Source organism: Platichthys flesus, chromosome 1 (assembly GCF_949316205.1).
Source record: "Platichthys flesus chromosome 1, fPlaFle2.1, whole genome shotgun sequence".
NCBI lineage: Eukaryota > Metazoa > Chordata > Actinopteri > Pleuronectiformes > Pleuronectidae > Platichthys > Platichthys flesus.
The window spans coordinates 30,264,604-30,284,439 of NC_084945.1; the positions used below are offsets into that span (position 1 = coordinate 30,264,604).

General features: G+C 39.3%; 2 protein-coding genes across 2 annotated transcripts; both read right to left on the reverse strand.

The window, feature by feature from the left end:
• Positions 1-818: 818 nt before the first annotated feature.
• Positions 819-5,937, reverse strand: rwdd3 (RWD domain containing 3). Its single transcript, XM_062391024.1, has 5 exons — positions 5,770-5,937; positions 5,103-5,332; positions 3,406-3,615; positions 2,041-2,159; positions 819-1,910 (listed from the first exon to the last, which is right to left on the reverse strand). Exons 1-5 carry the CDS (start codon positions 5,852-5,854, stop codon positions 1,772-1,774), a joined length of 783 nt encoding a protein of 260 aa, XP_062247008.1. The 5' UTR covers positions 5,855-5,937; the 3' UTR covers positions 819-1,771.
• A 1,140-nt stretch (positions 5,938-7,077) lies between these two features.
• Positions 7,078-13,594, reverse strand: zgc:153993 (uncharacterized protein LOC767645 homolog). The gene is made up of 6 exons (XM_062391035.1): positions 13,377-13,594; positions 12,582-12,630; positions 11,297-11,458; positions 10,716-10,848; positions 9,707-9,811; positions 7,078-9,577 (listed from the first exon to the last, which is right to left on the reverse strand). Exons 1-6 carry the CDS (start codon positions 13,444-13,446, stop codon positions 9,479-9,481), a joined length of 618 nt encoding a protein of 205 aa, XP_062247019.1. The 5' UTR covers positions 13,447-13,594; the 3' UTR covers positions 7,078-9,478.
• Between the last annotated feature and the right edge of the window lie 6,242 nt (positions 13,595-19,836).

Sequence of the window (19,836 nt, forward strand, 5' to 3'; positions counted from 1 at the left end):
GCTCTGCAGGGTGTCGTCTCAGTGAGGGTGAGTGCTGACCATGCCTGCAGTTACTTTTAACAACTTTTAGCAACTCGCGTTCAATTGATAACACTCCTCTTTTGATTAGTGGATCACGAACAAAACAATATTTGATTTGTTTGCGTCAGTCCAGCCCCTTGCATTTTGCCACTGAAGGAGCTTTTCACTAACCAGTGCCAGGTCTTTTAAAAAAAAAAAAAAAAATGCGCGCCCCCACTTTGAGAACCACTGGTGTCCACCAAAATGGCGTAGGTTGATTATAATATATAATGCCGGGTTTATGGATAAAATTAATTTGATTGGCAACTGATGGAGGAATATCTCCCGAACAGTTGTCTGATGATGATGGCTGAATCAAAACTATATGAGCCAAACATGCCGCCACCTTCTTGAAACAAACCTTAACTTAGGGGGCCCTCATGACCTTAGGTCAGACAGTTGTAAGACAGATTTATGATCACGCATGGAGAAAGTCACAGTATAGCATTCTATGGACCATTAAGATGTACAACAGCAACTGTATAAGTTCTGAAGCATATAACCACTTCTCAGTTTATGACCATTTACAACTTGTAATGGGTTTACACTGCAGCACAAATCTATGGGGATAGTCTGGGCCCCATGCTGTAGCTTTGGGTTGTTTTACAGTTTAATCATTAGGTGTAGTTGTGTATAGTTTATAACATTCCCTCACAATCAGAATCTGCTATTGTTGCCATATACAAGGAATTTGCTGAGGTGTCAGTGCAAGTATGAATATCAGAAATATAAAAAAATTGTTAAATTATTAGTCTCACAATGGGGAAATTTGTTTTATTACAGCAGCAAAAATACATCAGCAGTAATAACTACAAAAATATCAAAGAAAAAGTAAATATCAATGGAATTAATTAAACTAATATATATAGTGTAAACAAATATATTATGTGAGAGAATATGTACAGTGAATAGATTGAACATGAACTGTTTATATTGGACAGACTGAATATGGCACAGTTGAGAAATGTTAAGTGCAGTCCATAATGGTTGTGCATGTAGTTTTACTGGTAGCAGGAACGACCTGTGTTACCTCTCCTTTTAACTGTGGATGGATTAGTTTGTCGCGGAAGGAGCTGCCCAGTGCGGTGATGGTGTCCTACTGGGAGTTGGACTGGTTGACTATTAGAGAAGACGGCTTCGCCATCATCCACTGTCACTGGGTCAAGTGGGTATCGCAGGACCGAGCTGGCCCTCCTAATCAGTCTATCCAGTCTCTTCAGTCAGCTGTCGAGATGCTGCTGCCCAAGCAATTTCCTCCAAAGAAGACAGCAGATGCCACCACAGAGTAATAAAAGGTCTGAAGGTCTGATTGTTGGCTTTAGTTACTCCAGTTTTTGGAGTCCTGGTGATGTTCATGTTCAATCACTGCCACCGTCATCTGGCACAACTTCACAGAACAGAGCCATCGCTGATTTTGTTACCAACACCTGAGCTCTGACAAGTCATAATGCCTGCTCCAAAAACGATTTTTCATGGCATCAGTAACATTCATCTAATTATTTACCCATGATTGATGTTTAGCACAGAAAATTTACTTGACGTCCATTTAGTGAAACCTTCCCTGTTTTTCACATCAAGTACCTTTGTGTCAGCTGTGATGATACAGCACAGCTAGTGTTGTGCTGTAATTGCATATTGGGAAAAAGGGGGTGAGGCCTTCCTGTCTTTGCCTGATCCCTCATTCAGGCTTTGCGTGTTGATTCTGGATTTGTCACTGTGGTGACCTGTGTGCTGTCAAGTCACCCAACAAAGGCAGTATCTGGTCGTAAAGCTCGGTAATGTGGAGTTCCTGAAAGGCTGCGCTCAGCCCTGGTAACATCTTGTAGTCCTTCACCTCAAATCTCTGGAGACTGGAAGAAACACATGGAGAGACAGCGATCTCAAGTGCTGTAATAATATCCCTATGTGATGATCCAACACAGATTATAATTTCTGCCCTTATTCCATCTCTCTGCTACATCAGTGTCATATTAACCATACCCATGTTCATAGGAGCAAGACAAAGGGGTTTCAATGAGAACCTTCATCATCCTCTCCTTGCATTTTTTCCCTGAAGAATCCACGTCCACCTTTACTGTCTTCAACAGGTGATAAAACTCCTAAGGAGACAAATGATTGGCCATAACAGTCAGTGAACAGAGGAGAGAGAGTCCGATCACAAAAACATCTCAAATATCTAACATCAAATCTAACAGTAGTTAGATATTAATTTTGGCATATTAAGTTAAGTAGGAACTATAGTCTAAAGTTACAAATAACAACACACATGATCTCAAATCACTTGACACAGTAAGGTTGGGTGTTGCAGGAAGTTCTCAAAAGTAAAAATAGACAAATGTACCAAAGTAAAGTGCCAAATTAACTTTTCTATTGAGTAAAATTAAGTACTTGTTTTACATTATACTTTAAGTTGTTGTATTAAAGGTAAAATCACTTGCCCAAATTAGCCTAATCACTAATGCTGCAGTCACATACATCATTAACTGCTGTGCTACATGTGAGATCTATTGCACTTCTGTCAGTCCTTGGAGAAGGATCCCTCTCTGAGGTTTCTTCATTCTTTTTTTTCACTTTTAAAAGCTTTTCTTTTGTAGTATTTCCTTACTCTTGTTGAGCGTTAAGGGCAGAGGATGTCGTACCTTGTTAAGCCCTATGAGAAGTTGTGATCTGTGAATATGGACTAGACAAATAACATTTGATTGATAGATGGAGTAATGTGTGAGAAAACAAGAAACTTTTTGTTCAAAGACACAATTATGCCACAAAAATGAATGAAGAGCCAGTTTGCATTTTCTTGGCCCCTGACAAATCTGGTCAGTGACTACATATACAGCTGAATGTCATTATTCAGGAGTGCTGACAGGAACTAGGAGCTTCTCTGTGTTGGCTCTTTGTAAATTCAGAATAGAATTCAAGATACTGCTCCTCACATACAAAGCCGTTAACAATCAAGTCCCTTCATATATCAAAGAGATCATTAAACCGTATTATCCAAATATATCACTTCCAAAATACAGGCTCTCTTGTGTTTCCAAGAGTCTATAAGAGCAGAATGGGAGATGATGTATATTATGGTTTGGGACTATACAAATATAATTGAATCATTCAACCACTGGCTGTCGATACAGTGTCCAGAAATGTTTAATGATGCCCAATTCGATTGCTCTTAGACATATGAAAGGTTACTTCACCAGTGAGGATATCAATTTGACTTTTACTCTCACTAATGCTTACTGTGTTTTTTCCAGTACATAAATTATCTCTATAAATTGTTAAGAAAGCTACTAGGTAATAGAAATACTATCTTAGACTTTGTGCGATGAAGTATTAAATGTGGGTTCTTGCCTTGATGCAGGGTTTGGTTCCCTGCAGAATAACCAGTATATGCCGTCCCACTAATACAATCACAGTCAGCTGTAGCTGCTGGCTCCAGCGCTCCAGGAGCCCCATGTAACGACTTCTAGACCGGATGTGGTCCAACGACAGCACTGCAGTCCATCTCTCTTTCACCCCATCTTCACCTGTACTCTGCTCCTCTTTCACCTCCTCACACTGCTATTGTTACAACGCACATATAGGGTACATCATTTATCATGAATGTTAGGTCTGCTTTATTTTGAAATGTATTATTTTTTGAATGCTGATGACTTTTTTTAATGTTATTTTTTGGTACAATATTCCCTCAGTGTGAAAATTTTCTTCAATACATTTTGCCAGCTTAAGTCTCAAAGCTCAGCCAAAGACTCTACTTTCAGACAGCACCGCCTCTCACCTTAATGATCTGAATGGAAAATCTACTGTTGCATAGTTAATGTGTGAAAGGCAATTCAAAGAGAAGGTCCAGAACCAATTGTTCTGACTTTCTCTGAAGTCAATGTCTGAAAATGTGAGGAGGTTTACTGCGGTCAACCCAGTCTCCACTCCGAAAAATATGGTGAAGTTGCCCCCACTAATTTCTCGGTGTGCATTTCTCCAAATATTAATAAGATTGTAATATGACTCAAAATGGGTTATTTATACTGTGTTTTAAGCCTAAATGATGGGAGTGTGAAAGGGATAGTTCACTCATTATCTACTCATCACTATGCCAATGGAGTGGTGGGTGAAGTGTTGGAGGCCACAAAACACTTTTAGAGATTCAGATGTAAAAAAAACAACTGTAATGCCACCATAATGCTCCTGTGGTTTCATCCAATCCCTGACATTCATATTCAACTCGAAAATAGGTTATCTACAGCTAGTTTTTTTTGCCTAATTGTCAAGTATTTTTTTGCCACCTACTATTTCAGCTTTTTATGCTATTGCTTATTACTTGTTGTTTATTAATAATTATTATTTGTTTAATTTATTTAACCTTTTGAGTATGCAATCAATGTTAAGAATTTTGTATCACCTGTTTGAAAAGGCGTTATGGATAAAAGTTGATTTCTAGTGATAGGTCTTACTCAGGTCACTATTATATCACATTCATATATCCCCCTCCTGTCTTTGTTTGTACAGTAACAGAGAGATTGTAAATATAAATATGTCCCTTTTGTAAAAACATTCTGCAAATGCCACTATGGAATTTAGATGTTTTACTTTGAAATTCTAAAATTAGAATCAGAATGTCCTGCTATTGTAAGGGAGAGGCTCTGAGGTGGTGACCTATCATTGTGAACAGGAATTGGTCTGTGGAAACAGGTAGCTTCTCAATGACAGTCTTTTTCTTCATATTAAAGTTTGATTAGTCTTTCACACAGTACAAATGACAATTCATTAATTTTGTAAGTCTGAGTTTTCTCATGAGTTTCATGGGAAGTCGTAATTTCATTGATTGTATTTACTACTTTTCATTACTTTGTGTAGTTCAATTCATTTCTGTATTTCCATAAATTAGATATTAACTCTTTATTTCCTTCCTGCGTTCACAGACTGTACAAATGTGACGTCCCATTTACAGGAAGGTCACTTTTAATTTGAAATTACTCGTAATTCCTAGAGAAATTGCGCACCGCTAAATGAGTGGAGACTGGTTTGACTGCGAGTATTAGGCTGTTTACCTGTAACCACTCTACGAGCTTGTGAACCATTGGCTCTGCTGGTAAAGTAGCAGCTTGGTCCAGTAGCTTCTGTCTTATGTCATGACACTGGGTCCTGGAGAGAGCGGTGGAGGAGACAGAGATGTCGGGGGCACAGGAGGGGTAACGCGGGTGCAGATGGAACAACAGACTCGTGTCCCTGTCCGCTCCTAACACGGTGCTGTTAATTTTGACAAGGAGTCCATCCTGAGCTACGAGGAAACAGGATAGTGTTGTAGCAGTGAGACAGAGCGAACACACAGAGTTGAGTTTAATGTCCCTTATTAGTGTTATTTTGCTTCACAGTCAAGTTTCCGGTTTTATCTATAATATGCAAGTTAACACAGGGTCAACAGTACAATGAAATGTGTTGGACAAGGAGAACCTCAGCAGTGCAATAGTTAAATTAAAGTAAAAGCAGGGCTTACTTTAAAAAAGTCAGATACAATACAAAACTAAAACTACATACATTCAGTGTAGTGTGGTATTCGTTTCAAATGATGTAATAACCTGAACTGTATGGAATGCGTGTGAATAGTTATTGCACGTCTGTAACTATTTTGGCAAAATAAAGTGCTAACAGGCAGGAAAAGGGTGTGCAGAAGCAGTCAGTGTGACAAAGCCTGGTGTGTAACCTGTGCTCACGTACCAGACTGCCCCAAGAGCTGGAACTCTCCTTCTCCGCAGTATATCGACGACAACACTGAGACCTCCTCTAAGACAGCTTCAAACATGATTCAGGAGTCAACACCATCAACACCGTCTCTGTAACTTCACTCCCGTCTACTTTGTAGATACGCCGGAAGTTATTGTGCTGGACTTGTGTGCTTCTCCGTCGTCCGGGTAGTGCCGCATTTGACGATAATCTGTTCCGCAGCGCTGTAATATTGTTTCCTCCTCTGTCTGTGTTGGTCAACATACGTATGCAATTGTCATTTTAAATCAAATTTTAAGCGAATAAAATGCATATCTGTATTGGATATAACTTATTTAAAGCACCCACTGTTCTTAACCTTCAACAAGAGTTCGTAATGTATAACCTCCATTTTAGGATGATTTCAGTTTAAGAAAGCACAATGAAATGGCTTTGATATTTGTTGTAGTCATCAGGGGAAAAAATACCAGAAGAAGACAGTAGGGGTCCCTCCTACACAGGAGTAAATGGTTTTGTATTTATATAGCGCTCTTCTAGAATTGACCACTCAAAGCGCTTTACAGTAGTTTTACATTCACCCATACATTCAGAGAGTGCATCTATTAGCAGCACTTTTGTTTTTGTATGAGGGCCAAATCAGGGTTCAGCATCTTGCCCAAGGACATGCAGATGGGGAAAACTGGGGGATCTACCGACATTCAGGTTGGAGGACGACCGCTCTACCCCTCAGCCACTTATACGGTGTCCCATACAGAGGAAAAATAGAGGGGCTTAACAACTGACCCACTCACTGGCAGCACCAGGAAGCTCTGTGTGTTGTATATTCCCTTCACGTTACCATGTTCTTGTAACAATCCCATCCCGATTTTTCAGCAGTTTTTTTATTTCATCCTGATATTTAATGTAGCCCATTGAAAAAAAATATTATTAGGAGGTTGGGATACATTTTTGACAGAAAACATTATTTGCATTGTAGCCATACGTCTATTTCATTACAAATATTTGAGAAAAAAAGTGCCAAAGTGCCGTCAGTGCTTTTAACTTGAAGTCAAATTGCAAAACAGGAAGTGATTCTATGAATGTTGTCGCGTTTCTTAGTCCAATATGATGAAATAGAAATAATCAAATTATCTAAATGATCTGGCTGCGATTAGGATCTGCGGTTTGACCTAGTTATCAACCCCTGCAGTAGTTTATCCAAGAAAATAGAAGAGGACATCTTCAACTTGGTTCACAGACTTACAGGCTCACTGTCGTGAACCCTGGAACCAGTCAGCAAAATCAACACACGTCAGGCCTGTATTTAATGACAAGAACTTCTGATTTTATTTAAACATACATCTACATCAAGATCGACAGCTCCATGACTTCCACATACAGCTTCTTATGACTTACCACATTCCCATACCCTGAGTGGCATAATTCATTTAAAATATATTTACAAAAATACAGTCCATTCAAAAGGGTTATCACCAGTTTAAAGTTTAATCAAAATTATCACCAGCTATATCGAAAAGCATCATAGGATAGCAGATAAATTATGTCATACCCTTGCACAACTTGGTATTCAAAATATTTGACATAAACTTATGTGTACTTAATAACAGCAACTTGGTCTGCTCTCATATAAAGCTATTCTAACCCTCACACACTGCAGTACGTCTGAAGCAAAGCTTTCAAAAATTACTTTACCAACAAATTAGTTCTTCCACTGCTACTGTATCTTACGTAAAAATTGGCTGTGATGCTGGAGGAGTACTGACCTGCAATATTGTAATACAACTTTTACAATGAGCAACAATTAACCATCCCAGCTCAGGGCTCAATAATGAGACATCTGAAAATACTGCTCACATGTGACAAAAGAAGAGACTGGATCCACATGAGCTTTTTCAGATTGTTTGCCTGAGTATAAACATTCACAGTGGGTGAGAAGTGGGGGAAAAAAACATTGACTCTTTATTTTGACAAATGAAGGAGAGAACTATTAGATGTCAATCAACAAAGGAGTGTTATGCACATCAGACATTTTAACATTTATTCAACAGTTATTGTGGTTTCTCTGTTTTCTATCAGTAGTTTAAAGTTGAAGTTTGTTCTTTATCATATGGCTCTTGTTTTTTTATATTTTAATTGGGTGGCATCACTGACTTCTTTGTTCCATTGGTAAGGCACTGCATTACGGTGGGATACACATCCTCTAACCCCTGTACACAGCACTTTCTAGTTCATCAGTCAGATTACTATATTATACTGATGCACCTGACCTATTTGTGTTGAGTGATCAACATTCACATGCAAATTTGAAATGGCCATAGAAAGGCAAAAGTAACAGAGATTAGCAACTTAACACTTCATACCTACTGACAGAATATTTTTTTTGCAGAAAACATGACTCAACAGTTTTAGAGAGTCACCCTTGATAATTCAGATGTATTCACAATACAGTGACAGTCAGTCACCTGACCACAGACAATAGATAACCAAGGGACTCATAATCAACCACAGGAATAAAGTGAAAATGTCTGTCAGAAACAGGGCAAACTTCATCACATCCTGCCTCCACAGCTTTGGACATAGATAAGATAAATTAGACTGTTAAAGGAAGCACATGACTTATCAGTAGACATTACTTGTTTAAAGCTCCCTTCTTTTTTTAAATAAAGATTCAGTGTACAAAAAGCTTGAGGTGAAAAAAAAGAGACATACTTCAGTGAAACATCCCACAACTGAGCTTAAATGAGATGATCTCACTCTGCAGAAACACCAAGTGCATTTTAAATTGTGTCACTACAGATAATAGTATTAGATTATTCCAGCAACAAAGACAGTGTTGTTGGAAATTGCCTTTTTTTTCTTAGGAAATTTGACTCATAATGAGAAGTCCAACTAACAAAATTAATAATGGCCATGTTCCATTTATGAGGCAAGGGGCATTGATTTGGTCAAAAAAATGGTAAAAATCCATCATAGTTATTTTTTATGCTACGACATTCCAATATGTCTGCTGTGAAAAAAAGGTCTACTGCAACAATGAGGCGCTGAGAATCATTCATCAAGTTCATGAAATACATTGAAGATCTTCAAACTCATGGCTGTTTCTACATCAAGAAAATGCAAACAACGATTATTATCAAGGATATTATATTAAAAAAACTAAAAAACATTAGTGTGAACTATAATCTAAGTAATTTAGCAAATCCTTTCTATTTAAGGGGTTGTCCCAAGCCGTTGCTCCACTGACTACCTGAGCTTGACAAGGCCTATTTACTTAAGTGAAAAGAAGCCTGTAATACATCATTAAAATTTCAATCATTGACTTGAAGGGATTACAGTACAATCAATTCTGTCTTGGTGGACTTTAGATCGGCTTGATTACGACGCAATATATTTAGCTTTTTCAGGTCTTCAGGACCAGTCCAAATTTTCCTCAGAACCCAAGACTCGCAGAAACTCAAGGTGGATTCCACCCAAAACTAACCATAAAGAATGGACCTGAGACCTTTTCTAGGTAGAGTCAGGTCTGATTAATGATATTTACTCTTATGTCCAATGTTAATAACCATCATCCGCTGACAGCGGATGAATCGGAGGTTAAGGAGTGGTTGTTATTCATGTTTAGAACGTGTTTTTGTTAACACTCTGCATCCATCCAAGAGATGGGACTGCAGCCCAGGGTGGAAGATTTTGAGGTCTGATAGTCTCAGCGTGTCTTCCTGTAGTAAACAATGGTTGCCACCAGTACAACCGAGGCTACTATTGCTACTGTTCTCCACCGAGAAAAGCCACTGATCACCCCCTCCTAGAGAAAATAAAGAAAGCTGTATTAAATGCCCTGCATGCTACTAAGCAATTTATACAATGGACCATAAAGCCTTACACCAACATTTTTAACAAATTAAGCACTTTACTGAGATGATGCATCACTCACCCAGCCTCCTTGTTGTACTAGCCAGGAGTAAAGCTGCTCTCTGATGACCTCGAGAACCCAACTGATGACTATTCTGATGTTCTCTAAATGGTTGGTGGTCAGTGCCTTTGAAGCAAAAAACAAAAAAGGACAGGACAACCCTCAAGTAAAACAAATTAATTTGTCAAGTCAACATTCTCTTTGCACAATAAATACGATATGTACATCATGGGTAAATGTGAATTGTTACTAACACAGGTGATTGCTCTTTGCTGTTTCGAGTCACAACACTCAGTAAACTCTGTTTACATTTTCCACTTCACTTCAAGTAGCAGCTGTTCTGGCTGTCTCGGAGACTCCATTTACTCCTTGCATTAAAATCTGCTTCATATCTATATTGTATCCTGATACGCTTTAAACCCAATTACTTTTACACCCAGTATTATTTTATATTTCCTGCTCCTGTGACATCCTCCTCTTGTCCCAAGTTTCTAAGTTTATGTCATTGCTTGAAAAATCAACTTTTGTTTTGTTCCAATGACAAGCTGTTGAGAATTTGGTACATAAGTCGAGGAACTGCAGGATTTGATTCCCAATGATCCTTTGAGGTGAGGGAAATATACAACTGCTTAACAAAAGTGGCGGTACTTTGCAGGGTCAGATACACCGATACATAACGTCCCACAGATGCTCAATTGGATTTAGGTCAGGGGAACGTGAGGGCCAGTCAATGACATTGATGCCTTCATCATCCAGGAACTGCCTACACACTCTGGGCGCATGAGGCCAGCGTAAGGCGATTCAGTGTTCCCTTAATTTTTTGAGCAGTCTTTTTGTCTTGAGGCACAAGGTATAAATGGCTGAAAATGACTTGACTTATGAATATATGCAACGCAGATCCCCACTCCAACCCCACCGTGCATTCATCAGTAACTCTAACAAAGCAACTTAACGCGAAATGGAAACTGACATTAGTGCTTTAGAACAGTCTCATCCCTGCCAAGAAGGGTTTTCTGTTTCAGTACATTACCTTGTATATGAGTCTGTAGGCCAGATGGAAGAGAGCCACAACTCTACCCCAGTTGATTCCATCAGCAAAGATACTCCTGGCCACCTTCATGAAGATGTCCCGAGCACAGTTACCTTGAACCTGGTTGATCAATCTGATAGGAGGGAATAGAATGATTGAAATTATTTCATTCGATTCAACATCACTGTAAGATTATCTACGTCTTGCATCAGTGTTCATAAGTCTTGGTAAACAATTTTTATAGTATGTCGTATGGCACATGGTTTGTGGTATCTGTAGTTCAGTTTAAACGGTAATATTATTTGGGCTGGTATACTTTGTGTCATTGTGATATTATAGTTTACCATACAATTTATTGACACAATAACTGCAGCATGAAATGTTGACACTGGCCCATCCTTAGTAGTCCAAATGCAAATCAGCATGCGATTCCATCAACTGAAGTTCTATGGGCTGATTGGTTGGTGGAAACTAGGAATGTGAGTTCCACACAACTACTTCCACACCTCACACAACTAACTCTCTTTCCCAATATTTCTAAGTGTTTAACTTTAAATTGACAATGCACATATACAGCTTACAGTTGAAGTTCAGCATTCCTGTTCATATCATCTGCAATCTTGAGAAGCTGTTCCACCACTTCTTTGATTTGTGGATCCTGTTGTTCATTGGGCCGTCCTCCCAGATCCTCAGAGCGGACTTGTCGACCAGGGTCCTGTGTGTTTATGCGTTCAATCACGTATCTGTGACAGAGAAAAACAGTTTGACCTAGTGAAAATTACAGATATTTATTTTGTGCTCTGCTACAATATCGTAACCCTCAAAGATTAAGTTTACCTGCCGTTTTATGCTATTTTATCAAATGTGGTCAGTGGTCATTTAGCCTGTTTGAAATCTAGTAGGAGTCTGCAACAGGTCGATAAGCCCTTCGCATCGCCTCTTTGAACAGTTCACCCAAAAAATGTTACGCCTTAAACATCCCAAAAGTATTTTAAGACGTTATAAAATATTTCAAGAACTCCTGGGGACCCTGGATTAGGAGAAACAAGACTTTAAAGGGATAGTTCATCCAATAATGAAAATGTAATCCTTATCTACTCACCCCTATTCCGATGGAGGGGTGGTTTGAGTTCACAAAACACAGCCTAAATTTCGGCTACCAGAAATAGGAATGCTAGCGGTAGTCAGAGGACATGTAGGCTAAATACAAGGTGTAAATTAAGCTGTTGCCATTGGAATATGAATGCCAGGGCGTACGGACACGTGGGTGGAACCACAAGATCATTCTTTTTTTTTTTCCTGTTGTTTATCTACATTTGAAGAATTAAATTGGATTGGATTTGTCTGCAATACTGTTTACCCCTTAGATTCCAAAGCATTTGTTGACTAAACACTTCAGCCACTCCTCCATTGGCATAGTGGTGAGAAGATAATGAGTGAATTTTCATTAATTTAATTTATTTCGGTGAACCATCCCTTTAACCTTCAATACTAAAACTTGTAGTGTCAGCTATAGACCCACAATGTTACCAGATATAATTTATTTTCATGTTTTACGAGAAGTACATTTTGGTGTTGTTCTTATTATTAAAACGTTTTACTTTTACATTTTTACATCGCTTTAACATTCTGTGAAACTAAGCTTGATTAACAACTAATTAATTAACTTGGTCTCATACATTTCTGGTACTCCTCCCCCCTGTTAATCAGGTTTGTTTTTGAGGTTGAAGCTATACAAAAACACAAACCTGAAAAGTCTAAAAAACCATTGGGTATTTTAGAGGGTATGTAGCAGTTTGTAGTAAACTAATTAATCCATGACCAAACTGGTATGGTCTTTTAAAAAGTTGTTATGGTGAGACTTACCCTCTGAGGACCACTGCCCCTTGCTCCAGGATGGCATCATCAATGACATCTGGATCAATAAGAAGACTGATTGAATACACGTCAAATAAATGTTTCCCAAAGATTGTTTTGTTGATTTTTTTAGGCAGATCTTATTTGTTCTTGTTTGTTTACATGTGTACCAATAGTTATTCGTTTGAGATTTGGCCGTTGAAGTCGTTGTTTCTCTGGGATGGAAGGACAAACATGTTAGCCACATTGGAAGGAGGCTTCCAAATAGGATAACCTAGGCTCACAGCTCTGACGCAATTGAAAATCTATACTTTCAGTAAAGTCATTTGAAAGTTTGAAAGACGTTTTTCTAAATCATCGGAATAGCTTGTCATCAGTTGATATGTTGAATGCACCTATTATAAGTCGCTTTGGATAAAAGTGTCAGTAAAATGATATGTAATGTAATGAAATTTACCCAGTATTAAAGACAATCATAGGACAAGGGACATGATCCATCTTACACAAGGACGTCGTACCTGCTCCTTGTCTTGAGCGATACCGTCAGGGCTCAGGGTTACAGGCAAGTCAAGATTATGTGTAGCACAGATAATATGTGGGTGACAGGGGAGAGATGAGGTCATTTGAGCTACGGAAAAACGGATGGCTGGTGTAAACCTCCAGATCAATGAGGGGAGAGAGACTTTAACCCGCCATAATGAAAAAGAGAGAGGGGAACGTTGTCTTAGCCTACAATTGGTGTTAGAAAGTTAGTTAGAAAAGAGCTTCTTCGCCTGAGCGTGAAAGAGACATGGCTTCACATACCTTCCCCACCCCCGGCGCCCTTAAGCTCCTGGTCTCCTTCTTTTCTCTCCTCTTCCCGGCTGTCAGCCATGGCTGCAAACCGTCCGTCAGCTCTGAGCGTTACTTTAGGAACTACTTGTCTCGCGCCGACATTTAACGTTGGCACGGCTCGTTGGCGGAGTAAAGTCGCTGTTCGGACTTGTCGCTTCCGTGAAAGTTTTTCACAGGAGAACAAGGAAGTGACATGATGTGCGCAGTGCCAGCCACCGGCACGCCCCCACCCCGACCGGAATGAGTACTGCCTCTCATTCGAGCTGTAGCTTACTGAGGTGAGTCGGGGCGGTGCTCATTGTGTCCTTCCTAACGAAGACTGGACCGTGTCGCCTGTCCTGCACAGACCACCTAGAATGGAAGTAGGGTGCACTGACATTAGGAATAATGTATGTTATAGTCACATTAGACCCGTGCAGTAATACGTTTAAGTATGCAGGGGAAACTTGTTTAATCTATACGTATGCTTTGTATTGATTTAATGCATATTTGTTACCTTATTGGCATGTTTTACTTTATATTTACTTGACTATGTGTGTGTATTCTGCCAGATCCTAAACAGCTGTCTGAAAATTATTTAAAAAGTACTGAGGCTGTTCTAAAATATGTAAATCACATACATCATATATGCAACACACAGTATAACTTATTTTACAATAATCGATGGTCAAACTACGGCCATGTCACGGCTACTTGGTTTCCACCATCTCCATTAAATCCCATGCAATACCTGCCAGTATTTTTCTTGAAAGATTCATCCATCTGTTGTTGCTTGATCTATATATCTGGCAATGGTGGGAAGTTACGAAGTAAAAATACTTCGTTACTGTACATTCACATATCTGTAATTTACTTGAGTATTTATTTTCATGACGACTTTTTACTTTTACTCAATACATTTCCGAAAAAAAATTGCTGTACCTTCAACTTCTTATATTCTAAAAGGTGTCCCTTTACGCACGGCGCACCTCTCTCTGGCTCGGGCCCCCTGCCTCGGGAGATGCGCAGGCCCGAAGGCGTATTTGCCGTCGGGGGGGAAGCGAGAGACCCAAACGCGGAGAGCGAATCCCTCTGCCTTGGTCGACCGGGCTCCGCAGGTTCACCGTCAGAAACTTTGTTAAGAGTTTTACTTCCTCTAGATCAGAGGTCTTCAACAGGGGTACCGAGGAGGTACTGCAGATGGTTCGCGAAGTGGTCGATCAGACAATTATTAATATTATCTTTTTTTCAACCAATTTTTTTCCTACAAATTTAAATGTCTTTAAATCCACATAAACATGAATCCAACATATTGTCGCGAACGGGTAAATGGAGGCAGGAAACGTTATCTTCCAGTCAGCAATGCACACACTGCAGCTCCTATACCTTGCACATTTTTTAAATAAAAACATGAATATATGATCCTTTGAATTAATCGAATAGCTTAGAATTGAATGCACAATAACAGAGTAGCTATGTTTATACATGACACTAGGCCCCGTTTATTATAAAACATTTTTTTTTACAATATATAAGGTAGGGGGTCCCTACTCCATCTCTCAATCAGTTTTGGGGTCCTTGGCCTGAAAAACTTTGAAGACCACTGCTCTAGATAGTCAAGTTTTATCGTCTTCTCGGCGTTCCGCCAGGGCATTGACCGACACTGGCGGTGCCGATCCGAGGACCTCACTAATCCATCCGATGTGGAGCAGCGATGTGTGTACCACGGGCAGGGACTTAATCAACGCGAGCACATTTCCCATCCATTTATTCCTTTTAGAATTATTCAGGTGTTCATGCAGGAGATTGGTTCAATTTAGCCTTTACTATTCTGTCTGAAATTTGGCCTGCAGTACAACTAAATGTGACAAGTGATTTTTTCTTCTCTGCACTAGCACTGTGCGTGTTGTCAACAAAAGAGGAAACCTGTCCTATTTTGTGTCCCTAGAACTTGTTTCCTTTTCCTGAGTTATCATGAGGGGCATTGTGTATCATTCCTGCTACTGATTAGAAAGTGGAAGGTACATGTTCAGTGATATTTACAGAATTGCTTAATGGTTATACTGTGGCTATTAGGCAGACACAAGAGTCACTTTTTTAGTCTGTTGAGTTGGTTCTCTATTGTCCCTAAAAGTTCCGATGTACTAGGCCACAGAACTACTATTTGAACTGAGCATCTGGGGTTCAAAATTGTAAAATTATACAGTATATCTATATTTTTGTTGTAATTTTTCAGTCAGTTGAAATAAATCCTGAAGAGAACAATTTGGGGTTATTTTGCGTCTGTATAGGCCTACTATAAAAAGCACTTTATATTTTTAAGTTTGGTACTTGTACTTGTGATACTAAAGTACATTTCAACACCAGATACTTTTCACACTTAAGTACAAAAATACTTTAACACTTTGACTCAAGTCATTTTCTTATGGGTGACTTTTACCAAATTCACTTTCAGGTAAGATATCTGTACTTTTACTCAAGTATGGCTTTCAAGTACTTTATACACCACTGATTTCTGGACCAATAAAGTACTCCGTATTTGTTCGGGGTACTCAGCCGCCCCGAATAAATACGGCTATACATCCTACGACTTTAAAGTCGGTTTGCCAGTTGTATGTCAAGATATGTCAGTTCATATTGTGACGTCCCTAGCCATATGTGTTCCCCTGATTGCTTCCTCTGTTGCAGGTGGTTTGCTGTTTTGACCTGACGTCCTAGTAACTTCCATGCTCCGCATACTCTTCATGAGGAAACACTGCACCTGCACAGCCGAGTATAAAGGAGAGATTGCATTCAACTGATCTCACTCTCTCCCTGGACAACCAAGCTCCTGCTCTTTGTTTGTATTTTGCTCTCCGCCATACAACACCTGCTACATACACATGGCTTCCACTCCATTCAACACCGACCTGACATCATACATTTTGGTTATTCTGTTGATTATATTAAAACATGTTACTTTGATTTAAACTCTGCATAGACCTCACTTAATTGTTTTGGCCTAAAATGAGCTGGCCATAACAATATTTGAACACACAACATTATCATCAATCAATCGATACAATTTTATTTGTATAGCCCATATTCTCAAATCACAATTTGTCTCATAGGGCTTTAACATGGTGTGACATCCTCTGTCCTTAACCCTCAACAAGAGTAAGGAAAAACAACTGAAAAAATCTTTTAACATGGTAAAAAAGACTGAGAAACCTCAGAGAGAGACACATTTGAGGGATCCCTCACCCAGGACAGACATAAGTGCAATAGATGTCAAGTGTAAAGGAGAACATCAATGATAAGGGTAAACATTTTGAAGCATAAATGAAGGTCAATGAATTGATGGTTTATTGTCAGTAATGGTCAAGTATCTGAGGAGAAATACTGTGTATCAAGCAGTCCTGCTGCAATCATAGTCTATGGTCAGCAGCCAGCAAGATCATGATCCACCATCAAGATTGGTTGCCACTATAGTCCACAGTCTTTGTCCACTGCCCCCATTAGGATCCACCATCAGCTGCCACCTCGATCGTGGTACACCACCATTATCAGATGCCAGCATGATACAGAATCCGCCATACTGGATCCACTATTACGATCTCTTATACGCGATACACAGATTGTAATCCATGATGTGGCCACAGCTGCTGCCCTGGAACTGAGGATGATAATGCAAAGGGCCTCGGGGAAGAGGTCCAGTCAGGAACATGTATTGATGAGATATGAATTTCTTTGATGAAATAATGTGGCATGTGTCCCCTGACCTTCTAAACCTATAGCAGCATAAATAAGAGCAGGTCTAAGACAAGCCTGGACCGGCTCTAACTATAAGCTTTATCAAAAAGGAAGGTTTTAAGCCTATTCTTAAACGTACAAATGGTGTCTGCTTCCCGAACTGAAAGTGGGAGATGATTCCATGGGCTTGATGGCTGAAAGCTCTGGCTCCTACTCTACTTTAGAGACTTGAGGGACGACAAGTAAGCCTGAATCCTGGTGGGGACAGTGCTCTAGTGGGTTGTCATAAGGCAGTTGAAGTAAATTTGTTGAAAATTTGTATTATTGGGTCTCTTCAAACTTCTGTAATAGAGATTGAAATACCACATTCTGGGGTAATAGATGCTTAATTATTTTTGCTGCAAATTATGGACAAGCTGATACCTAAAAGGTTGATGTTCAGTTCGGTCTGTCCCTCTATAAAGCAGCTGGTATTCTTTATAGGGCGCCTTACATTTTTTATTTGAATTTATTTGATTTCAGCCAACAGTACAACTTTTCTTTCAACCGTATTTCCTTAAACTCAGGCAATGATTATTTCCAAAAATACTGGTGTCACATGTCTGTTTAGGAAGCAGTGTTCACCGTATGTTCATGCAGTATGGATGTATTTTAACATGCTGAATGACTTCCGCAACTAGGTGGTGACTTTGAGTAGATAGAATTCGGTTTAGTTGCACATGTATACCATTTCCATGTAGCACTTTGTAGTTTGGCTTTTTTTTCAAAGCAAATTGTATTTACATGATTCTGGTGGTCCTGGGTTTGTACCCTCATGGTTGAAGGCACTTATTATAAGTTGCTTTGGATAAACGCGTTGGCTTTCTTTGTAGATTATATTATAACTTTTATTTCATCGTAATATTATACTTTTGGACAGACAAATCGAGGCCTGTGTTTTCTCTTTCTGGATAAGAATTACAATATCATTTACATTTGAGTCACATTTAAATATCCCTCACCCTACACAATTCATATTTCACTTTATATATTCATATATATTCACTGTTTGATACATTTCTCTTTTTGATACATTTTCTTTTGTTCTGTTTTTGTTTCTACCTTGTAAGGTGACTTTGAGTGCTGTGAAAGGCACCTATAAATGAAATGTATTGTCATTATTATTATTAATATTAAATCAACACTTAGGATAGGGTTCTTAGGAATTTGTGTGAGCAGTGGGTGGCTCTTTAAGTATCCCACCACTCATTTTACTCCCAGATATTGCACAATGATTCGAGGTGAAGAGAATTGAGCTTACAACCTTAATGAGAAGATTAACTGTATTCAATAAAACTACATTTTCATAATACCGGGGCTTTGCTCATCACTACAGTATATTAAAATTTCTGTGAAATAAGTGGCTTTATTTATTTTTTTTTAACACAAAACCCACTGTTATATCTTACAAGATACCACGTGAGGGCGTCATTGTATCCCATATATATCTTGCTTGCAGCCCTGTTGTCTACTGACAGCAAACACTTTGAACCTGTTCACAGGTCAACCTGTACTACAAAGCTGGGTTTGCACTCATTATTGCTTAAGGTAGATTCTAGGTGTCCGGTACTACGACATCATGAAGAGGAATCCACTGGAAATTGCTCAGAATCTCTCAGGTAATTTTTTCAAAACATGCATCCAGAGAAATTAAATTTGATATGAACATTTCCGCCGTAGCAATATATATATAATGAGAGACTATAACTAAAATATATATATGTATTTTGTCATTTTTTGCAACTCCAATCTACCGTACTGCTTTACCGTTAAGGCACAAGTAGACGTGTAAAAAACATCCAAGGGGTGTCCAGCCTTTCCGTGCTTACATACATCTCGGCTCACTTTACTGCTGTATAATCATGTCGTGATCATGAAATATATTTTCTCAAATGTCACAATGGGCTCCAAAACTTACACATTCACACAATGAGAGATTTTTTTATAACCAACTGTTCTTCATGTATTTAGCAGCTGTAACTGTATTTCCCTTAGCCCCGATAATGAGTTTGTTCTCCTAAAATGTTTTTACCATAGCACTTTGATCCTTGCTGCCAGTTCACTTTTCCATGTGTGTGACTTATCAAGTTGATAACCATCTTCGTGTGACTACTTATAGCCTGACTGCTATTTTTAGGTTAAGTTCGGCTGGATCTGGGTAGGTTAAAACTCGCTTCGTAGTACAGATCTCTGGTGCTATATTAACGTCTGTCCGAAGAGATCCAATCACAATTGGCAGCTCTAAGTACATGTGTAAACACACCCAAGATGCATCGTGGACATATTTGAGATCAGATTCCCTCCCCCCGTGCGACAACCCCGACACGCAGCGAGTGTTTCCAGGGTGTGACAGTTCACCTTCTGTTCTGCTTGTAGACTGAACCATGCAGTGAACAGAGAGAGGGGTGAAATATAATCGGATATCCTGATCATTTTGCCCTGTCTGTGCTGGGCCCTAGGAATGGTGCTTACTTACCCCTGCCTTACGGCGCCCCTGTGCAGGGTAGAGGCAGGTATGAACCACTGAATACTATGGATTTGTGTTATTGGTGGAGCATTACCCACCACAACCACCTCGCCCGTCCACATGCATCACAAAAAACCTGCCTGTCAGGCTTCTGTTAAGCCGTTTCTGTTGAATGAGTTGAGGAAAGAAGAATGTATGGCCCTGACTCATACC